Genomic DNA, 17,653 nt, shown 5'->3' with positions numbered 1-17,653 from the left:
GTTATGAGATGCAAACTAATAGTAATGTGAAAACTGGTCATCAAGAATCAGGCATCGTGCACCAGCATAATGGCGATGTTCAAGCTGGATTTGAAGTTGGAATCGGTGGACAAGCCGGCTTTGGAATTGGTTTTGGTGGACAAAGTGGTTTTGGATTTGGCATCAATAAGGAAAGCGGGATTGGTTTTAGTCTCGGTGAACACAATAATTTTGGAATAAAAATTGGCGGTCAAGCAGGTTTATCTAGTGGATTTAAATTTGGAGGCCGTAGAGGAAGAATAGGTTCGGATAAGAAAAGTAATGATACTGAACCAAAAGTAAGACCGAGCAGCCCATCTGATTTAATTAGAAAATCTCATTAAATATAATGTTTTTATTGCAATGTTGTTTATATTTGTTTGAGTAATAAGAAAAAATAATTTAAATAAATGTCGCTTTTTAAAGTCGAATGGATTTTCGAATTATTTGCTGCACAGGAAGATGTGTTTTCCAGCATTTTTTGTATTCTTTCCATAAAATATTGATTTTTTTATATTCTTACACGCTATTATAATCATTTCTTCCACTATTGCAATGCACTATTGCAATCAACTTGAATACCAACAATAATTGTCGAAATCCTCTAAAGATTCGTTTTTTTGAGTGAGCAGTTGTAAACACTGCTCTCTAAATTCAACCGGGAAAGCTAATTTCTAAAAATAACTTGCGAACGACCAGACGCTGTCGCAGAACCCTGCCATCCACACGCAAGTATATGAATATACTTTCTTCAAATCCAGTGTAAAAAGAGCCACGTCAGGAAAAACTACGAATAAATGTGCTAATATTCTATTCATAAATTAAAATATAATATAGATTAATACAGTAACATTTGGTACGTATTAATATAAAAACATGTACTCAGCATACATTCAAAAACAATGTTTTAACATTTTAAATAACTTCTAGATTCACTTAACACATAAAATGCCGACAGAAGAAGATGAAATTCTTTACTGTGGAAAGTATACTTACCGCTCGAAAGAAGTGATCCAATGGATCAGAAGTGGAAACGATGATCATGTATCGAAACTCAACTTTATCATTGAAGAAGCTTTAAAGACCGAAAGTTTTAGTACAGTAAAATTTTTACTATCTAATGGTTACAAAGTTGTCCCTTTGAATAAGCTTAAACAGACTGCACTTCATCTCTCGGTTTTTTACGATTCTCCAGACGACATAATCAGTGCACTTTTTAAAAACTGTGATACTAGTAAAAATCACGCAGATAAGGACGGACTTACTTACTTCCACATCGCCTGTATTGCAGGAAACGTCAGTGTAGCCGAAGGGTTTATAAAACAAGATGTCGACATCAATCTCAAGTGTCATTCCTCTGGATTCACAGCATTGCATTTCGCAGTCACACATGGAAGAACCAAGATAGTGGAATTACTTTTGAAAAATAGAGTCGATGTCGAGGCTACCGATTCGGAAGGTAGAAATGCGCTTCATGTAGCATGTGGAAATTCTAAGCGTTACTGTGAATTAATAGCGAACGTTTTCATAAAAAATCGTGACAAAGGTGCCGTTGAGAATGAGAATACGGAGTCGCAGATTGTCGAGCTGCTGGTAAAAGGAAGCTCCGACGTGAACAAACAGGATCAACAGGGTAACACGCCGGTTTTCAAAATTTTTCAAAACGATCAGTATGAAAAGCTGCGTAGCATAAGAAGATTAAAAAATTATATCTATTATGATAAGAGGTATCGGTTAATAGTCAATGAATTGAGAAAAAAGCAAAAGAAAAAGCTCGAAATTCTTCTGCAGAATAGTGTGGATCTAAAAGTTTGCAATAAAAATGGTGAGACGGTTTTACACTGGATGATCGAACGACTCAAGCCTCTCAGATGGCCTAAAGACTTTTCCGACATGTGCTTCGATGACAGTGTGAATTCAGAAATGTTAGAACTGCTTTTAAAGCAAGGTACACTCGATGCTAATGCAAAGAACAACGAGAACAAGACTCCTCTGCAGCAAGCGATTTCCGTCATGAGCCTCGATATCGTCAAAGTTCTATTGCGCTACATTTCGATGTTCGAAAGTTTAAAATTTGATTTTCATTATCCGAATATATATCCTTGTCTAGAGGTCGTGGAAAATGTCATAGAAATAGTGACCGAGCTCACGAAAAAAGGATTCTGCTTGAGTTTACAAGCTGATTTACCTATATTGAAGTTTTTCACCTATAATCACCAGGATTGCGATTATGAGGATAATGCCGACATCAATCGCCATCACAAGTTGATGAATCTCTTACAAATTGGCACTACGTTAGGTATCCGAAAAGTTTTTTCCGAAATGTGGAGACGCAAAGTTATCAACAAAGTGTATCTAGGTCTCGGAGTGTACTTGAAGCAATTGGAATACGCCAATATATGGGTAGACAAGGAGAATATGACTTTGATAAAGGCCATAACGCAGGATTGTAAAATAAGGCCTCAATGGGTCGAAGATTGTCAAGAAGAGGTGTTGTTAATGAAGAAAACTATGCTGGGCGAACAAGTATCGTTGCATGACGTTATGGAGATGAATCCTGATGAAATATATGAGCATTTGAAGAATGGGAATTACAAACAAATCCTACGCTCTCCTGACTTCGGAAAGTTCAACTGTTACGAAGATATAATAAAGGGACACTTCGCTAAGGGGCTGATGAGGCAATACTTGTTGGAATCAACTTGCGATTACTTGAGATTAGCCGTTGCTTTCGGATTTCCGGACCTTTGCTGCGAAAACATCCTAAACCATTTGAGTAACGAAGATATGTGCAATTTTTGTTTCGCAACTGTTGTACCTGCAGATAGCGACGAAGAAAATGATAAACTGACTTCGTTGTACGTGAAATATTATATGGAGCAATTGAGAAAAAAACAAGCAAGCAGGCGTAAAGAAGCACTCTAATTTGTAAAGTAAAATGAATTTGTTTCATCGTAATAAAAAATTTGCACACCTTGTCATTGAAACGATTCCCGTCTACAAATCACGCGCACAGACCCAACAGGCGCTCAAACCCAAACCTTCTCTCTCTCGAATTTCTCCGTAACCGCAGCCACGTAATAGTTCAAGCCCCAAAAGATCCACGATGCAGAACTAATCGATGCTGCATCAGTTGCACTATACCGTTGCTTCCAGCTCGCGCCTTACGATATATCGGCCGAGGCCGTTGATCTTTCGCTCCAGCTATATATGTATGCGTGTACACGGTGCATACACTCCGTTGGCTTTTCGCGAGATCTCGCGCCGAAGTAAGGAGATACGCGCTTGCTATATCTAGCGCACCGAGCGCAGCGTAACAGTTTGCTGGAGCAACGCGAGACCGGCGCAGCCTACTTCGATAGCGGGCCTGTATATGGCAGAGATTTTCCGAGTACGAGGCAAGGACGACTTCTCCGCATTGATTTTGCCCGTATAAAATAGCATCCACAGCGATGATGTAGCGTCTTTGTAGTGTTTCAGAAATTACACGAATTTGCCAGCAGATCAAAATTCACCACATCTATACATCAAAATAGCCGCAGCTAGGAAGCCTGCTCGACCGAAAGTACAAAATTAACGGCCGAGCGCGCGTGTACTACTCTTCGGCTCTCTGGTATAGGTGCGCCGCTTTCTAAATTTGGTATAGCGCGCTACAGCTGCATCGGCGTCGCCTGGAGAAGAAGTCGTCGTCGTCACCGTCTCGGCAAAGCTTCTCGCGGCTTTTATTATTTGTACTGCGAGAATAGCACAGACGCTCGCTGCTGCGATCCTTGAATGCATGAAAATTCGAGCCAGACGACAGCGCAAATAGATCTCGCACTTTGCGCATCAGCGCTGAGTTTAACGCTGGAATTCGTCGAATTAGGCTCTCGATCTCTCGCCTCGTTTTTCATGGCTATTTACGAGCAGAGCGACGTTTTAAAAGGCGATCTACTCTCTCAAATTCAAACAAAACAATGTCTCATCCTCCAGCGAAGCCTTCCTCTCCAAACCCACACAGTATACACGCTATAATCCGATCGAAGCTATCGACCATAGAGAGACGCCCATACACATCCCATAACGCGTTTAACGAAGCGTTGCGGAGGCCACGGAGAGCTGCTCGGCGTGTGGGAAGCGCTTCCTCTCTCTCCCGCTCGCTCTCCATCCAGCTCTCGAATCTCGCGCTCTCCTGTGTGCAGTGTGCGTGCTATATATGTGCCTCGTATTTGGCGCGCCTGCGCTATACACTCTCTCCAAGCCGAGGCTATAAAGGATCCCTGCACGCCGCGGACTCGCCTTAAAGCGCTGGAATCGTTTGGAGAAGCTACATCGCCAGCTTCGCTGAAACGAACTCCTGTTCCATATACATATCGTCATTGCTCTCTGCTGTCCTTTGACTTTCCTCGACTTCCAAAATGGTGAGTGTTTTCGACTTTTATTTGGGTTTTTGGATGGGGGGGGGAGGTTATGGTCTACTATTTCGAGGGTTTAGGGGTTAGAGTGCCGGCGTCTAGCACGTGGTGAGATGAGATTTACGTCGAGCGACGTATTCCGAAACTGTCCAACTATGATCGTTTACTTAATTATGAACATTTGAAGCAGCTCAGATTATCATCATCCGTTTATTAATGACTATAAACTTAGCGGTTAGTTCTCGTCAAGGTAAAAATAATCTTGGTTAGAGAAAAAGAAAGAAGAATCAATTCACGAGCGAAAATTCCAACACCGACGCGATAACGCAAACTTCTCCGAATCCGATAAGGCCAACTTATTCGATTAGGCCAGAATAGCGCAGGTATATAGTCCGTGTGTAAAAAGTTTCCAAGTGGCAAATCTCGGCAGCAGACACGCCGGCAGGCAAGATCAATATACTCGTCTCGCGCGTTACGCTCCCCCTAACGCTGTGCGCGAGCAATACATGTATACAGCCTCGCAAATATTAATCAAGCATATAATCGCCGAGATTATCAGCTTATTCAAGCTAGAATGCATCGTCGGAGCATCTATACAGCCGATGCGTTTGTTTATACTTATCGATGCGCGCGCCGCGTCCGGGGGCACGAAAATAGAGCAGCGAGCGCGAATTATAATCGTATATCTAAGTTTGGTAAAAATAGACTGTTTAATAAACGCGCGAGCCGCGACAGTGCGATCCTAATTTTCCGTCGCTTCACAAGTCGCGCGAGACGCGTTATCTCGCTCGTTCGACCGACAAAATGAGTATGTTCAGCGGCTTCATGACGAGATTCGCCAGTAAAGTAAGTTTTCATCGCTCGATATTCACGATCCCTATGCTCTAACGAAGCCAATGTCAAAGTGACTAGTGCGCGGTGTCGAAGATGTGCAAACGCTCGTGACGTCACGTTGTTGTCTAGCTGGCGTCCTCTGAAGTGTATACGACTCTGTGACACATAAAGAAACGTCGAGTAGGTAGTTGAAATCTATTTCAACGTTTTTTTTTCTCTTCGTTTCAGCGTGAGTGTATCTCCGTTCACGTCGGCCAAGCCGGAGTCCAGATCGGTAATGCCTGCTGGGAACTCTACTGCCTGGAGCATGGCATCCAGCCGGACGGTCAGATGCCCTCCGACAAGATGATGGGCGGTGGCGACGACAGCTTCAACACCTTCTTCAGCGAGACCGGGGCTGGCAAGCATGTGCCCAGGGCCGTCTTCGTCGATCTCGAGCCCACCGTCGTCGGTACGTCTCGCTTTGTTCTACTTTGATTCTATCGAGATCGAATGAATTTTGGATGCTAAAGCTTTTTTCAATGACTTTCCAGACGAGGTCCGAACCGGAACGTACCGTCAGCTCTTCCACCCGGAGCAACTGATCACCGGCAAGGAAGACGCAGCCAACAACTACGCTCGTGGTCACTACACGATCGGCAAGGAGATCGTCGACCTGGTGCTCGATCGCATCCGTAAACTAGCTGATCAGTGCACCGGTCTCCAGGGCTTCCTCATCTTCCATTCGTTCGGCGGTGGTACCGGCTCCGGTTTTACCTCCCTCTTGATGGAACGTCTCTCGGTCGACTACGGCAAGAAGTCCAAGCTCGAGTTCGCCATCTATCCAGCGCCCCAGGTCTCCACTGCTGTGGTCGAGCCCTACAACTCGATCCTCACCACCCACACGACCCTCGAGCACTCGGACTGCGCGTTCATGGTCGACAACGAGGCCATCTACGACATCTGCCGGCGCAACCTAGACATCGAGCGTCCGACCTACACCAACCTGAACCGACTGATCGGCCAGATCGTCTCCTCCATCACGGCCTCTCTGCGATTCGACGGAGCCCTGAACGTCGATCTTACCGAGTTCCAGACCAACTTGGTGCCCTACCCCAGGATCCACTTCCCCCTGGTCACCTATGCCCCAGTCATCTCCGCCGAGAAGGCTTACCACGAGCAGCTGTCCGTAGCCGAGATCACCAACGCCTGCTTCGAACCAGCCAACCAGATGGTCAAGTGCGATCCTCGTCACGGAAAGTACATGGCCTGCTGCATGCTGTACAGGGGTGACGTCGTGCCCAAGGACGTCAACGCTGCGATCGCTACCATCAAGACCAAGAGGACCATCCAGTTCGTCGACTGGTGTCCCACCGGATTCAAGGTCGGCATCAACTACCAGCCGCCCACCGTCGTTCCTGGTGGTGACTTGGCCAAGGTGAGGAAACCTTTTTTTTCAAATAAAATAAAAAATCACGAACGTGTCGTAAAACAGTAGGTAATTAAAATTTAATGACTCGTTCCAGGTACAACGCGCTGTCTGCATGTTGTCGAACACGACAGCGATTGCCGAGGCCTGGGCCAGGTTGGACCACAAGTTCGATCTGATGTACGCCAAGCGCGCCTTCGTGCACTGGTACGTCGGCGAGGGTATGGAGGAGGGTGAGTTCTCCGAGGCTCGTGAAGATTTGGCAGCCCTGGAGAAGGACTACGAGGAGGTCGGCATGGATTCAGTCGAGGGCGAGGGAGAAGGCGCGGAAGAGTATTAGTAGAGTTATCATTGAAGGGAAGAGTTGGAATTTCATTTTAAAGAAGTTGAACTCAAAGGATGATAAGCGTTTTGATAAACTTTTGTAACGATTGATACATTATTTGCTATGTATTATTCCGAAAAATATATTACACTTTTTACTGCGCACATTTTTGCATTTTACGTCTTTGAAAACTAAAAACAATCTTTTCAATCCATCCAAGAGTAATCAAGGACCGTAGGTAGTTTCCCGTCATCATCTGGTTTAGGGTTTTGGTGTCTTTTGCTAACCTCTTCTATAAAAGAAATTTTAAGAGTTTTTTTAAACTATCACGTAGATTTTACAGGTAGAAAAATAAATGCGAATCCCTATACGTTACCTATGCAACTATCCGAGCAGAATTTCGAAAGACTGCCTTTAAGATATCCTGTAATCCAAATATTGTTTCAAACTTGATCATTTTCGAAAAAATATATATTTTTATGTGCCTTTTTGGATTGTAAAAAATTACTCACGTGAACCACAAGTAGTCTTTATGCAGTTGCGAATATGTGCTTCTTTACTCAAATCGTTGACGTCTAGAAATATTTAACGCGATCATTAGTTTATCGACTTTCCCTATTCTTTTGAGTCACAAATCAATATATCCTCACCATTGCAAGTAACGTATTTACATCTTTGTAGGATTTCAGTTTCTAAATTCCGGTCTTAAAATGAAAGTTTTCATTGCATTAAAGGAGAAAAATGCACCGTCAATAAATTAATAATAGTATTTGAATACCTGCGGAAATCAGAACCAAACACGTGGAAAACAGTAGAAAAACGATGGACCTCATGTTGCTTTGTAAAATACTATAAGCCTGGAAATTTGGTTGTTTTAACACAAACTGTATCGGTTTCTACTGAGACTTGTCTCTTATAATTTTTCTAACCGTCGTAAATATGTATCTAAGCCATGAGCTATTCTGTAGATCGTGACTATCAAAGTGATAAGAGTAGGCAAGCGTTGTTGGTGATAAATTTTTTAGTCATAAACAGAAAATATTCGAGTATTTTTTGTTCATGGTGATATTTTTGTAGAAAAAAACTGCAAGCTAAGACCCAATTTTTTTTTTTAATTCTTAGCAACCTTGAAAGTGCCTAAGCACGTGTCGAAGAAAGTCCATTAGAAAATAATAAATACATCGAAGATTTGCACTCGATGAACCCTTATCACTCCCCCGAGTCCAAAGCTCGTTTTCCATAGATTACTGATCTGCATACTCTGCATCTCCGTCATCCTCGACGTCAGCGAATACTGTCATCTCTAGCTCGAAAGTTAAAAAACCCGCCCCACTATAATACACGAATTTCGCAAGAGTTGGAACGGAGTCGCGCTCGCGACTGAAAATAACCTCGGGTGGGGGCGATCGAGCGCGGAAAATCTCTCGCCCGCGTGCGATATAGACGCATAACCACCAGCCCCAAGGCTCGCGAGAGCGGCATTCGCGTGCGAACCGTCACGTGGCGCGGGAGAGCTGTACTGCTGGTGTCTGTTTTCTTTTTCGAGTAAGTGATAGTTCGTTATTCATTAATTCTTCTCGTGTATTGTAAGTGGAGATTGGTTGTCATCATAAGTGCTGCGGTCTGATCGTTGGGGAAAGAGGGATGGAAAGTTTTGTGGGGAACGTTGTGACTGCAGGATGATCGGTATGTAAACAAATTGTCGGCAAGTCAAGACTCGTAAAGTGAAAGAAAATGGTGAGAGAATTTCACGCGAAGCAGAACGTTTTCTCACTGTTTTGTCGATAATGAGAGCGAAGATCGCATGGCCCGCTGCCATTGTGCAGGCGCCAATGCACTGCAGCTTCAAGGCTTCAGCTGCCTGCATACCAGCTTACTTCGAGCTGACGGATACACATTATAGAGCTTTAACATTGCGAGCCGAATTAGTGGTTCAGTGGAAATAGTTCAACTTGTTTTTTGAACTAAAAAATTATTTTTCTCGAAAATACAATTTTTGAAAAAATAAACTATTTTGGTCTTTCGGTTGAAACACTTTATTTTTACTCAATGATTTTCGACAAAGCCACTGTGTAAACAGGCTACTTATTTTTAAAACTTTACTATATAGAAGTCGAATAGGTTACATAAATCTCCTTTCTAAGCTAATTCGAACGCTGAAACTTACATTCTTCAGCTGTAGCCGATTAATTAATCGTATCGTAAGTAGGCGTCTCTCAATCTTAATTGTTGTTATCGCTAGAATTACATAAATCCGATCGCGCGAGACTGCGCCCACGCGCGAAGGTGATAAAAGCGAGACGGAGAGTTATTCTTATATTTAGGAAACTTTAAAGCTCGCGCGTGTAGCTTCGGAAATTGTTTGTGATTCCCCAATTATCGGCTATTACTGACCGCTTGTGGTTATCGTGCAAATTTTATCATTAAAAGAAAGTCGAATCAGCTGAAAAAAGAGTTTTGCAAGCATGTACCGATATCAAAATTGCATTCATTTACGACGATAGTATTGAATTTTCATTTGGACTCGTACAAGCGAGTAAATAAACAGTTTCGTAAACTCATCTTCAAAATGTACATTTTCTCACGACGAGTTTGAATAAATCAATGTCATAACACACCAGCCGAATAGATAAGCGCAATTTACAGACGCTACAATAACACATATAATAGCTAAATCTCGGATCTAATAATACGTTTAATACTCTCGGACGACGTTGGATATCATCGTGAAAAAGTGTGTGGAAATCTTATCGAGCCGACGTGCCGGCAGACTGACAGAAGTGATTAGCGCAGCACTTTTCCTTGTACAGTGCGCGAACTTGTGATCCGTTCTAACACTCGACCTCAATCTGGAGGCTGCCGACGGCTTGTGTGCCAAAAGTTATCGCGTTAGAAGCTTGATTTGTACAACTTCTAACTCACCGCCAGTGACCAGACGTGATAACAGATTTAGTTGAGGAGTTTTGCGTAAGTTTTGCTTCGCTTCGAATACGGGTAAAAAAAAATGGTTTGATATACAGCGTCTCTTATCGTGTTAAGTTCGCAGTACAACATTTTTAGTTTATATACGCGTCTCATATGCGTTCGTTATGTAAACGGTTTAAAACTGTCGGCATAAATTCTTGTAACACATACTGACGAACGTCAGCTACATTATACTTACACGGAATTGATATTTAAATGCATCGCTATGTTTGTTAATCTAATTGCAAGTAATTCTCGAGTAATCAAGACGTGTCTTTCCACTAAACTGTCTTACTTAGCGAAAATGAAAGATGAATCATTTTCACCGGACTCGGCAAAATGTCACGCGCTCAAAATGTACGCTGTGTAACTAAATCTCGATTTAGCATTAGTTCGCGAAATTTCAGCTCTGTATTATATAACCCGTGTTTCTTTAGAGCTATACGGTTCCTCCGCAATTTTTGCGGACGTCTTCGGGTATTTTAGTTTCACGGTCTCTGGCGGTCATTTACATATCACATTGTGTGTGTGTGGGTATGTTTACATCTAAGTCGGTGGCGACTCGCCGGGTATACGAATCAGCTGACAGCCTCGAGCGGCTCACTATATCCATGCGTTCGAAAACTTGCATATTTTGCACAATAACAATACGCTGCTTATCTATTGTTTACAGGTATCCAAGGGGCCGTTCGAATCTCCCGCGCTCGGGATAAATCCCGTCAAGAGAGGTTAGAGCAGAGCAGCAGCAAAAAGCGCCGGCGCCACGGATACCCCTTATAAATCCTCGATAAATCCCACATTAAAAACCTCCCGCCCACGTAAAAACGGCGCAAAACCGTGACACCCGATAATCCAAGCCAAACCTAACCTCCTCTACTTACCAAAATAATCAAGATCACTCACTCACGCCGACTAGACCTTTGAATCTCTATCTCACAAACACACACACACACACCCACTCGAAATCTCGTGTATATAGGTAACACACATAGTCGATGAAAAAGGAGGGAGACTGCGTGCGCCGTACCTCGTCCAGTAGAGCAGTGCTGTCCCCGCGCATCAGCTCGATACTCTCCCGCACATACCGCGCAGTATCTTCAACCACTACCTCCGGGCATCAGTAGAGCTGCCAGTGTCAACACACTTCCCAAAAACTCTCGCCCCACTGCCTTTTCTCGGCGAGAAACCTAACCTCCAAGCTATTATCCAACATCTCGCACATCCGAAGCGAGGAGGATCTCAGCTATGTCGTCGTCGCGTTCGCGTCTCCTTCTGCAGCGCCGTAGCGGCGGTAATGGCCCGTCAGCTCGCAACTTCAGCTGCCTTGTCGGCGGGGAGAGTACGGCAACTACTACAACAACTCGCCGCGCCGCCAGCAGTGCGTCATCGGCAGCAGCGCGCCGCGGTGCTACCAGTCTGCTCAGAGCGATGACGGGCAGCACGACCGGTGTCCGGGAGCAGTCCTCTGGACAGCCCCAACGTATTCTAACCGAGGACAATGTGTTCGAGAACCTCGTCAAGATGGAGTACGCGGTCAGGGGACCGCTGCTCATTCGCGCCCTGGAGATAGAGAAGGAGTTGCAGAAGGTGAGAGAGGAATAAGCGTTTCTATTGTGATGGGCTTTTTTTTCTCTTTTAGGGGGGTCGCGTGTACGTATGTGTATATGGGAAAGGAAGCGAGCGCGATTATGGCGAAGACTCGGCAACCAAACGCGCGTCTCAAAAATTCTTTCGTGTATACTTACACTTTTTCGTAGTTTTCGGGGCATACTTTTGCTTTTTCTTCCGGTTAGGTTAGAATTTTGGAAAAAGTGAGAATGAACGAATTTTTTCAGCAAAACACCGCCCGCCGCGATAATAAAGCCTCGCGAGATCCAGATGGCAGATATCTATAATCCAATATTCGCTCGTTGATTGTACAACATCGCGAAACATTACTCGGCTTTCCGCAACACGTTGCAAGCTTTCTCCAAATGCAAATCTCGGCTGACAACAAAAAGTAACCCGAGTGAATCTTTCTATTTGTTCTCTCTCTCTCTCTCTCTTTCTCTCAGTCTGTTTACTTTTCGGACCAAACCAGCCGTAGGAGCGTCGCGAAGAGGAAAAATCAGCTGTCGTTCGTTGCGCAGGATATTAATAGTATATACGTTATTCGCACTGGATGGCTCGTGTTGTGCGTCTCTCTCTCTGTGTTTGCTTGTCGATGTTATGTATAGAGGCATCGTGGACTACTGCTATACAGTCGTGACCGTGATACAGGACGTCTTCCATCACGCAAATGTGTCACGAAAGACATTTCTCTTGGATAAGAGGAAGCGGAAAAATTGCCTACGTCAAAGGGCACGGCGACATCGATTTTCCCGCGCGAAAGTGTGTACGTGACTCGTTTCGCCGGGGGTTGATCGATTCTTAGCATATTTCTATGACCATAGACCGAACTTGATTTTGATTTTGTTTTTTTTTCTTCGCTGGGATACATACTCGAAAAATGCCTACTCACACGGATCTTTTCGTTCGTCTGTAGGAGATTTATTGTTCTTAAAGACCGACGCGCGCGTGTGTGTGTGTGTGTAGTTGCGGATATACAGTGGAGGTATTGTGAGGGGAATCGTGCCTGCAGGCGATTAGATAATTGAGGTCGCTTGTTTGTTTTAATTTGCAGAATTGCTTTCCCAGCTGGCTATCTCCCTTTTTCTAATTTTTCACACAGTCGTCGTGGCGATAAGTTTAATTAAATTGATAACTCCAACACTGTTCCTAATGAAAATGTGAAAAACGTTTCTCACTGCTGCGATGAATACGAATCTAATGACGAACGGACTCGATCAGTGCGATGCGATTCTAAAAACGCGGCGTACATGCGTCCCGGCTTGAATCTCGAAAAGCGCAGATGACGTCACTGTGTAGTTTTCAGCTGTGCGCATCATCGTCGTCTGGTATAAATTTTTAGAAAATCGAGTTTCATCCTGGATTTCACTCGTGTACATCGTGTATCTATACTCGGGCGACTGCGGAGGATCAGAGTCTCGCGCTTGGTTGCAAAACTTGAGATATGCACACATATTTTAAAATATGGAAATTTTCCGGTATGCATGTATCGACCAGTTTGGAAGCATGTTTACGACCGATTTTGCAACGTCAGCGTGTAGACGAAACGTTGACTCTCAAAATAGCTTCTATATTGTCGAGTCCAAAAATTAAATCCTTGCTCGGTTTTTGAAAGATTCCACGTAGATTGGAAGCGAAAAAATTACTATTATTAAACAATCGCTCGATAACGAGTTGTATGCGCCGGCAGATATAGATTTTTCAAAAGTTTAACTTGCGCTGTGAAACTTAAACATTCGCACTATGTGCATCTGAATAAGTCATATGACAGCAACTTTTGAATCGATATTTCATCTCCTCTTCCTATTATACGTATAATATAAAGAAGAAAGCTGTTTTTAACTATCTCGTTATCTCCAAGAAATTTTTCGTCGCAACGATAACGAAACGTCTGCCACTCGTAGATCAAAAAACTCGAAAGATAAGATTGCGCTCCAGTACTGTTGATTCGGCTTCTCGAACAGGTTCGACTCGTCCTGATGCACAAAGTGTAGACCCTTTCGCGCATACGTATGCGATGGTTAAACGAACTTTCATGGGTCAACGAACCTCCAAACTCGCTTCTTTGCGCATGTGACCAGCTTCGCGAGCTACACGCCTTTCTCATCGTCGTATCGATCAGAGTACCTGCTAGCAATTGGTAAACAAACGAACTTTTCGACAAAATTCCTCGGCATGTATAATCAGCCGGTGATAAAGCAAATTCCAGACGCGGAAGTTTATACGCGAGAGAGTCTTTCGCCGCGAAGCGAGGCGTATCTTTAGACGCAAGGTCGACATTCCGGTCTGCAGTTCTACAACCGCGTCTTCTGCTGCACCTCTCTATAGAGCGATGCTAATTACAAACTTCGCAATCGCGCGCGCGGTTTTTTTTTAACGAGCTGATAATGTGCGAGTTATGGCATATTAGAGGCAACCTTCGCTCGCTTACGCGCGTGGCTCTTTTTTTTAAGGTCAGGTTTGATGCGTTAAGTTATTCGTGGCATTTCTGATTAGGCAGTTGGATTTTGAAAAAAAAAAATGAAAATTGAATCGAAAAAACATTATCCAAGTGGAATGGCCTTCGTTCGATCAATCGCGCGGCGCGAGTTTATGCATTCCAGCGGAAAAGTAAAAAAAAAACGACGCGATGCTCGTAACGAGCGCAATTGCACTCGAAGCACAATAGAGCCAATAAACGAATGGCGTTGTCGTAAATAAATCGCAAGGATATATAATTGTATCACACGGTTATATATGTATGTACATAACAGAGCCTCTTTCTCGTCAATTGCTCCAATTGAATCGACGATATGCTGCACGTCCTTGTAAGCTACACTAAAACCGTTATACAGAGACTATAGTTGTCTTTTTTTTGCAAATCTTTCCTCGAAGATTACATCTTAGTCGGGAAGAAGTGTGATCTGTGTCTACCTCTATGCGCGCTGTTTGTTTCTACTTAATTTATCGCCACTGATTTAGAAACTTCCGCCGAAAAGAGCTGTTACGACATTTTTTTTTCTGGAAACAAGTGAATTATGACTCTATTATCCGAAATTGGGCATAAATCTCGTTATTACGCAACTTATTCGACACACACGCATTACCGAAGAATTTTCGCGTGACAAGTAATCCACATCTTTGTCGTAGGTTTAGTTGGATTTTTATTTTCGTGTAAAAAACAAAAATTCTTGCTAGTTAAAAAATCGCAATAGACTGAAACGTGATTCAGATGCAGAAGGAAATAGAACGAGAGATAAAAAAGCAGCGTTGTATAGCGCTAGAAAAAAGCGGCTCTTTTGAATTCCGCCGACAATGCATCAGCTCCGGACGTCACCTTCGCAGTTCGCGAATTACAAATTGCCCGCATCCGGTTCTGTACGGATCTGTCTAATTTTGCCTATGATCACATGTCTGTATTAATGCAAATATGGTATCTTGTTAAGAAAATTGTCAATTGAAACAAGTTTTATATTTGTAGATATAAAAGACCGACTCCTTTTCAATATTCACGTTCGTATGTCACGTATATAATGGAATCAATACACGCTACGATTGATACACCACCAGCTTTGTTTGCATATAGTACGCAGAATTATTAATATCATCTGTAATTGCATCCTCGGCGCGCCATCGCAACACGATCTTCCTCGTTTCCTCGTTTACTCGCATTTTCGCTCTATTACGAAACAGCGCCCGACAATTGATATCTAGCTGTGCCAAAGCTGCACGCGGAAGCACAAACTAAATAATATGATTTCCAAAAGAATAATAATCAACTCAAGTGCCCAAGCCAATCAAGTTCCTTCATCGCGAAAGTGTATAAAGAACCGCCGATGATTCCTCGGTCGCGTGCCGGCACTGAAAACCGAACCTGTTGCTCGGCGCCGACGGTCTCTCTCTCTTTTAAGGTAGCGATACCGGCGCGCGTGTATAAGCTCGCATGCATGAGTGAAGCCTCTTTGGTGAAACCGAATACGCAGGCCGCAGTGGGTAGTCCTCTCTTAACCGATACATTGTTTCTCGACGTTGCAGGGAGCCAAGAAGCCGTTCAAGGAGGTGATCAAGGCGAACGTCGGAGATGCTCACGCTATGGGACAGAAGCCCATCACTTTCCTCAGGCAGGTCCTCGCCATCGCGCTTTATCCGGAGCTTATGCAGGATCCTAGGTATTATTTTTAATCCTGAGTGGAGAAAGTTTTACCGTATTAAAGTGGTCGATTTTGACAATAAGGCTTAATTAACATCGCAGGTACCCCGACGATGCTAAGGAAAGAGCAAGGACGATACTCGAGGGCTGCAAGGGCTTCAGCGTGGGTTCGTACTCGGAGTCGGCTGGTGTCGAGGTGATCAGAAAACACGCGGCCAAGTACATCATGGACCGCGACGGTGGCATTCCCAGTGACTACAGAAACATCATCCTGTCGAACGGAGCGTCGGACAGTATTAAGGTGATTCGAATTATTTTCAATTCTTCCATTGAAGGTGACTTCTTGTTGTTGAAAATGATTAATTTACCAAACGCTCTCTCCACAGGCATTCCTGAAGCTGTTCAACGAGCATATCAACGGCAAGCCGTCAGGAGTTATGGTCCCGATCCCGCAGTACCCATTATACTCGGCGACAATAGCCGAGTTTGGGCTGCATCAGATAGGCTACTACCTCAACGAAGACAATAAGTGGTCGCTGGATATCAGCGAACTCGAGCGATCCTTTGGCGAGGCTCAACGTCACAGCAACCCACGAGTCCTCGTTGTCATAAACCCTGGTAACCCAACTGGGCAGGTGCTCTCGCGCGAGAATATCGAGGATGTCATCAGGTTCGCATACAAGAACCGACTGTTCCTCCTGGCTGACGAGGTTTACCAGGACAATATCTATCACAAGGACTGCTGCTTCCATTCGTTTAAGAAAGTCACCAACGAGATGGGCGAACCCTACGCGAGCATGGAACTCGCTTCCTTCATGTCGGTTTCGAAAGGTTCGTGGGATGACTCAAAACGGAAATTCTAAAACCATCTTAATGCGGGCTGTAATCCATGGTGTATTTTGCTACAGGTTACATGGGTGAGTGCGGTCTGCGTGGAGGTTACGGTGAGATCGTCAACATGGACCCGAAGGTCATGGCCATCTTGATGAAGTCCATCTCGGCGACGCTGTGTCCGACCGTCGTAGGCCAGGCTGCGATGGATGTAGTCGTCAACCCTCCGAGGAATGGAGAACCTTCCTACAAACAGTTCATGAACGAGAAACAAACTACACTGGCATCTCTGGCTGAGAGGTCGCAACTCGTAGTCGACACTCTCAACGCCATTCCCGGTTTCCATGTAAGTGTAGAACTAATTTGTCTTTTAAAAATTTACGAATGTCAAGTGAAATCTTTTTAAATGATGTGTCTTGTTTGCAGGCAAATCCAGCTATGGGTGCCATGTATGTTTTCCCGAGAGTCGACTTGCCGGAGAAGGCTATCAAAGCAGCGAAAGCGGCTGGCCAGGTGCCCGATGTCTTCTACGCCTTCAAGTTGCTCGAATCTACCGGCATCTGCGTTATTCCGGGCTCTGGTTTCGGCCAGCGCCCCGGCACATATCACTTCAGAACAACGATACTGCCGCAGAAGGAAAAGATCAAGACTATGCTCAACAGCCTCAAGGAATTCCACCTAAAGTTCCTTCAAGAGTACAGTTAGGCTGGATGTTAATTAATTTTTTTAGTACGTAAGTCGGAGCCGATATGCGATGAGAAATGTAAAAGGTGATCAAATGATAAAGTTTTGCGCTTTAAAATTCGATAATAATGATAATAATAACGAATAAACCAAACTGTAACCCAATGAGTACACTATTGTGTTTGTACACTGTTTGAGAAATGTACTACTATTACTACTATGTACGAGTAGCGTCATTTCGCACAGATGCAGCGAGCCTGCTCATCGTTCTTTACCTACATACGCCTTTTTTACACGGTTTTTTGCAGATCGCTAGTTTTAATTATTTATTATTATTGAGCTTAGTGGATTTGTAAATAATACAAGAGCTGTCTGTATCAAAGTTGTTGACGTTATTCATGTATGTATACTCTTCTGAACTGTATGAATTAAATTTTTCAACAAAACTCAATATGCGG

At 43.9% G+C, this 17,653-nt stretch overlaps 4 protein-coding genes across 6 annotated transcripts; 3 read left to right on the top strand and 1 right to left on the bottom strand.

The window, feature by feature from the left end:
* Nucleotides 1-534: 534 nt before the first annotated feature.
* On the top strand, nt 535-3,005 carry LOC103315486 (putative ankyrin repeat protein RF_0381). The gene is made up of 2 exons (XM_031921787.1): nt 535-874; nt 949-3,005. The coding sequence occupies exon 2, from the start codon at nt 967-969 to the stop codon at nt 2,941-2,943; it is 1,977 nt and encodes a 658-aa protein (XP_031777647.1). The 5' UTR covers nt 535-874; nt 949-966; the 3' UTR covers nt 2,944-3,005.
* Nucleotides 3,006-4,222: 1,217 nt separating this feature from the next.
* On the top strand, nt 4,223-7,143 carry LOC100116270 (tubulin alpha-1 chain). 2 transcript variants are annotated; one of them, XM_001606820.6, is made up of 4 exons: nt 4,223-4,418; nt 5,475-5,697; nt 5,780-6,663; nt 6,752-7,139. In XM_001606820.6, exons 1-4 carry the CDS (start codon nt 4,416-4,418, stop codon nt 6,992-6,994), a joined length of 1,353 nt encoding a protein of 450 aa, XP_001606870.1. In that variant the 5' UTR covers nt 4,223-4,415; the 3' UTR covers nt 6,995-7,139. The 2 variants fall into 2 exon arrangements, with proteins under 2 accessions (XP_001606870.1, XP_016843117.1); XM_016987628.3 differs by lacking the exon at nt 4,223-4,418 and adding an exon at nt 4,975-5,258 and having other exon boundaries at nt 6,752-7,143.
* On the bottom strand, nt 7,070-8,363 carry LOC100122554. Its single transcript, XM_016987642.3, has 5 exons — nt 7,758-8,363; nt 7,630-7,683; nt 7,492-7,554; nt 7,356-7,403; nt 7,070-7,271 (listed from the first exon to the last, which is right to left on the bottom strand). Exons 1-5 carry the CDS (start codon nt 7,810-7,812, stop codon nt 7,186-7,188), a joined length of 306 nt encoding a protein of 101 aa, XP_016843131.1. The 5' UTR covers nt 7,813-8,363; the 3' UTR covers nt 7,070-7,185.
* A 55-nt stretch (nt 8,364-8,418) lies between these two features.
* Nucleotides 8,419-17,646, top strand: LOC100116238 (alanine aminotransferase 2). Of its 2 annotated transcripts, none has more exons than XM_003425478.5 (7): nt 8,419-8,524; nt 10,617-11,530; nt 15,566-15,699; nt 15,783-15,981; nt 16,067-16,511; nt 16,589-16,857; nt 16,938-17,646. In XM_003425478.5, exons 2-7 carry the CDS (start codon nt 11,189-11,191, stop codon nt 17,214-17,216), a joined length of 1,668 nt encoding a protein of 555 aa, XP_003425526.1. In that variant the 5' UTR covers nt 8,419-8,524; nt 10,617-11,188; the 3' UTR covers nt 17,217-17,646. The 2 variants fall into 2 exon arrangements, with proteins under 2 accessions (XP_003425526.1, XP_032451673.1); XM_032595782.1 differs by having other exon boundaries at nt 8,449-9,946.
* Nucleotides 17,647-17,653: the final 7 nt, after the last annotated feature.

The sequence above is a fragment of the Nasonia vitripennis genome, chromosome 1 (genome assembly GCF_009193385.2).
Source record: "Nasonia vitripennis strain AsymCx chromosome 1, Nvit_psr_1.1, whole genome shotgun sequence".
Lineage (NCBI taxonomy): Eukaryota > Metazoa > Arthropoda > Insecta > Hymenoptera > Pteromalidae > Nasonia > Nasonia vitripennis.
Note: the sequence above shows the minus strand (reverse complement) of the source record. Positions and strands in the feature narration are given on the sequence as shown.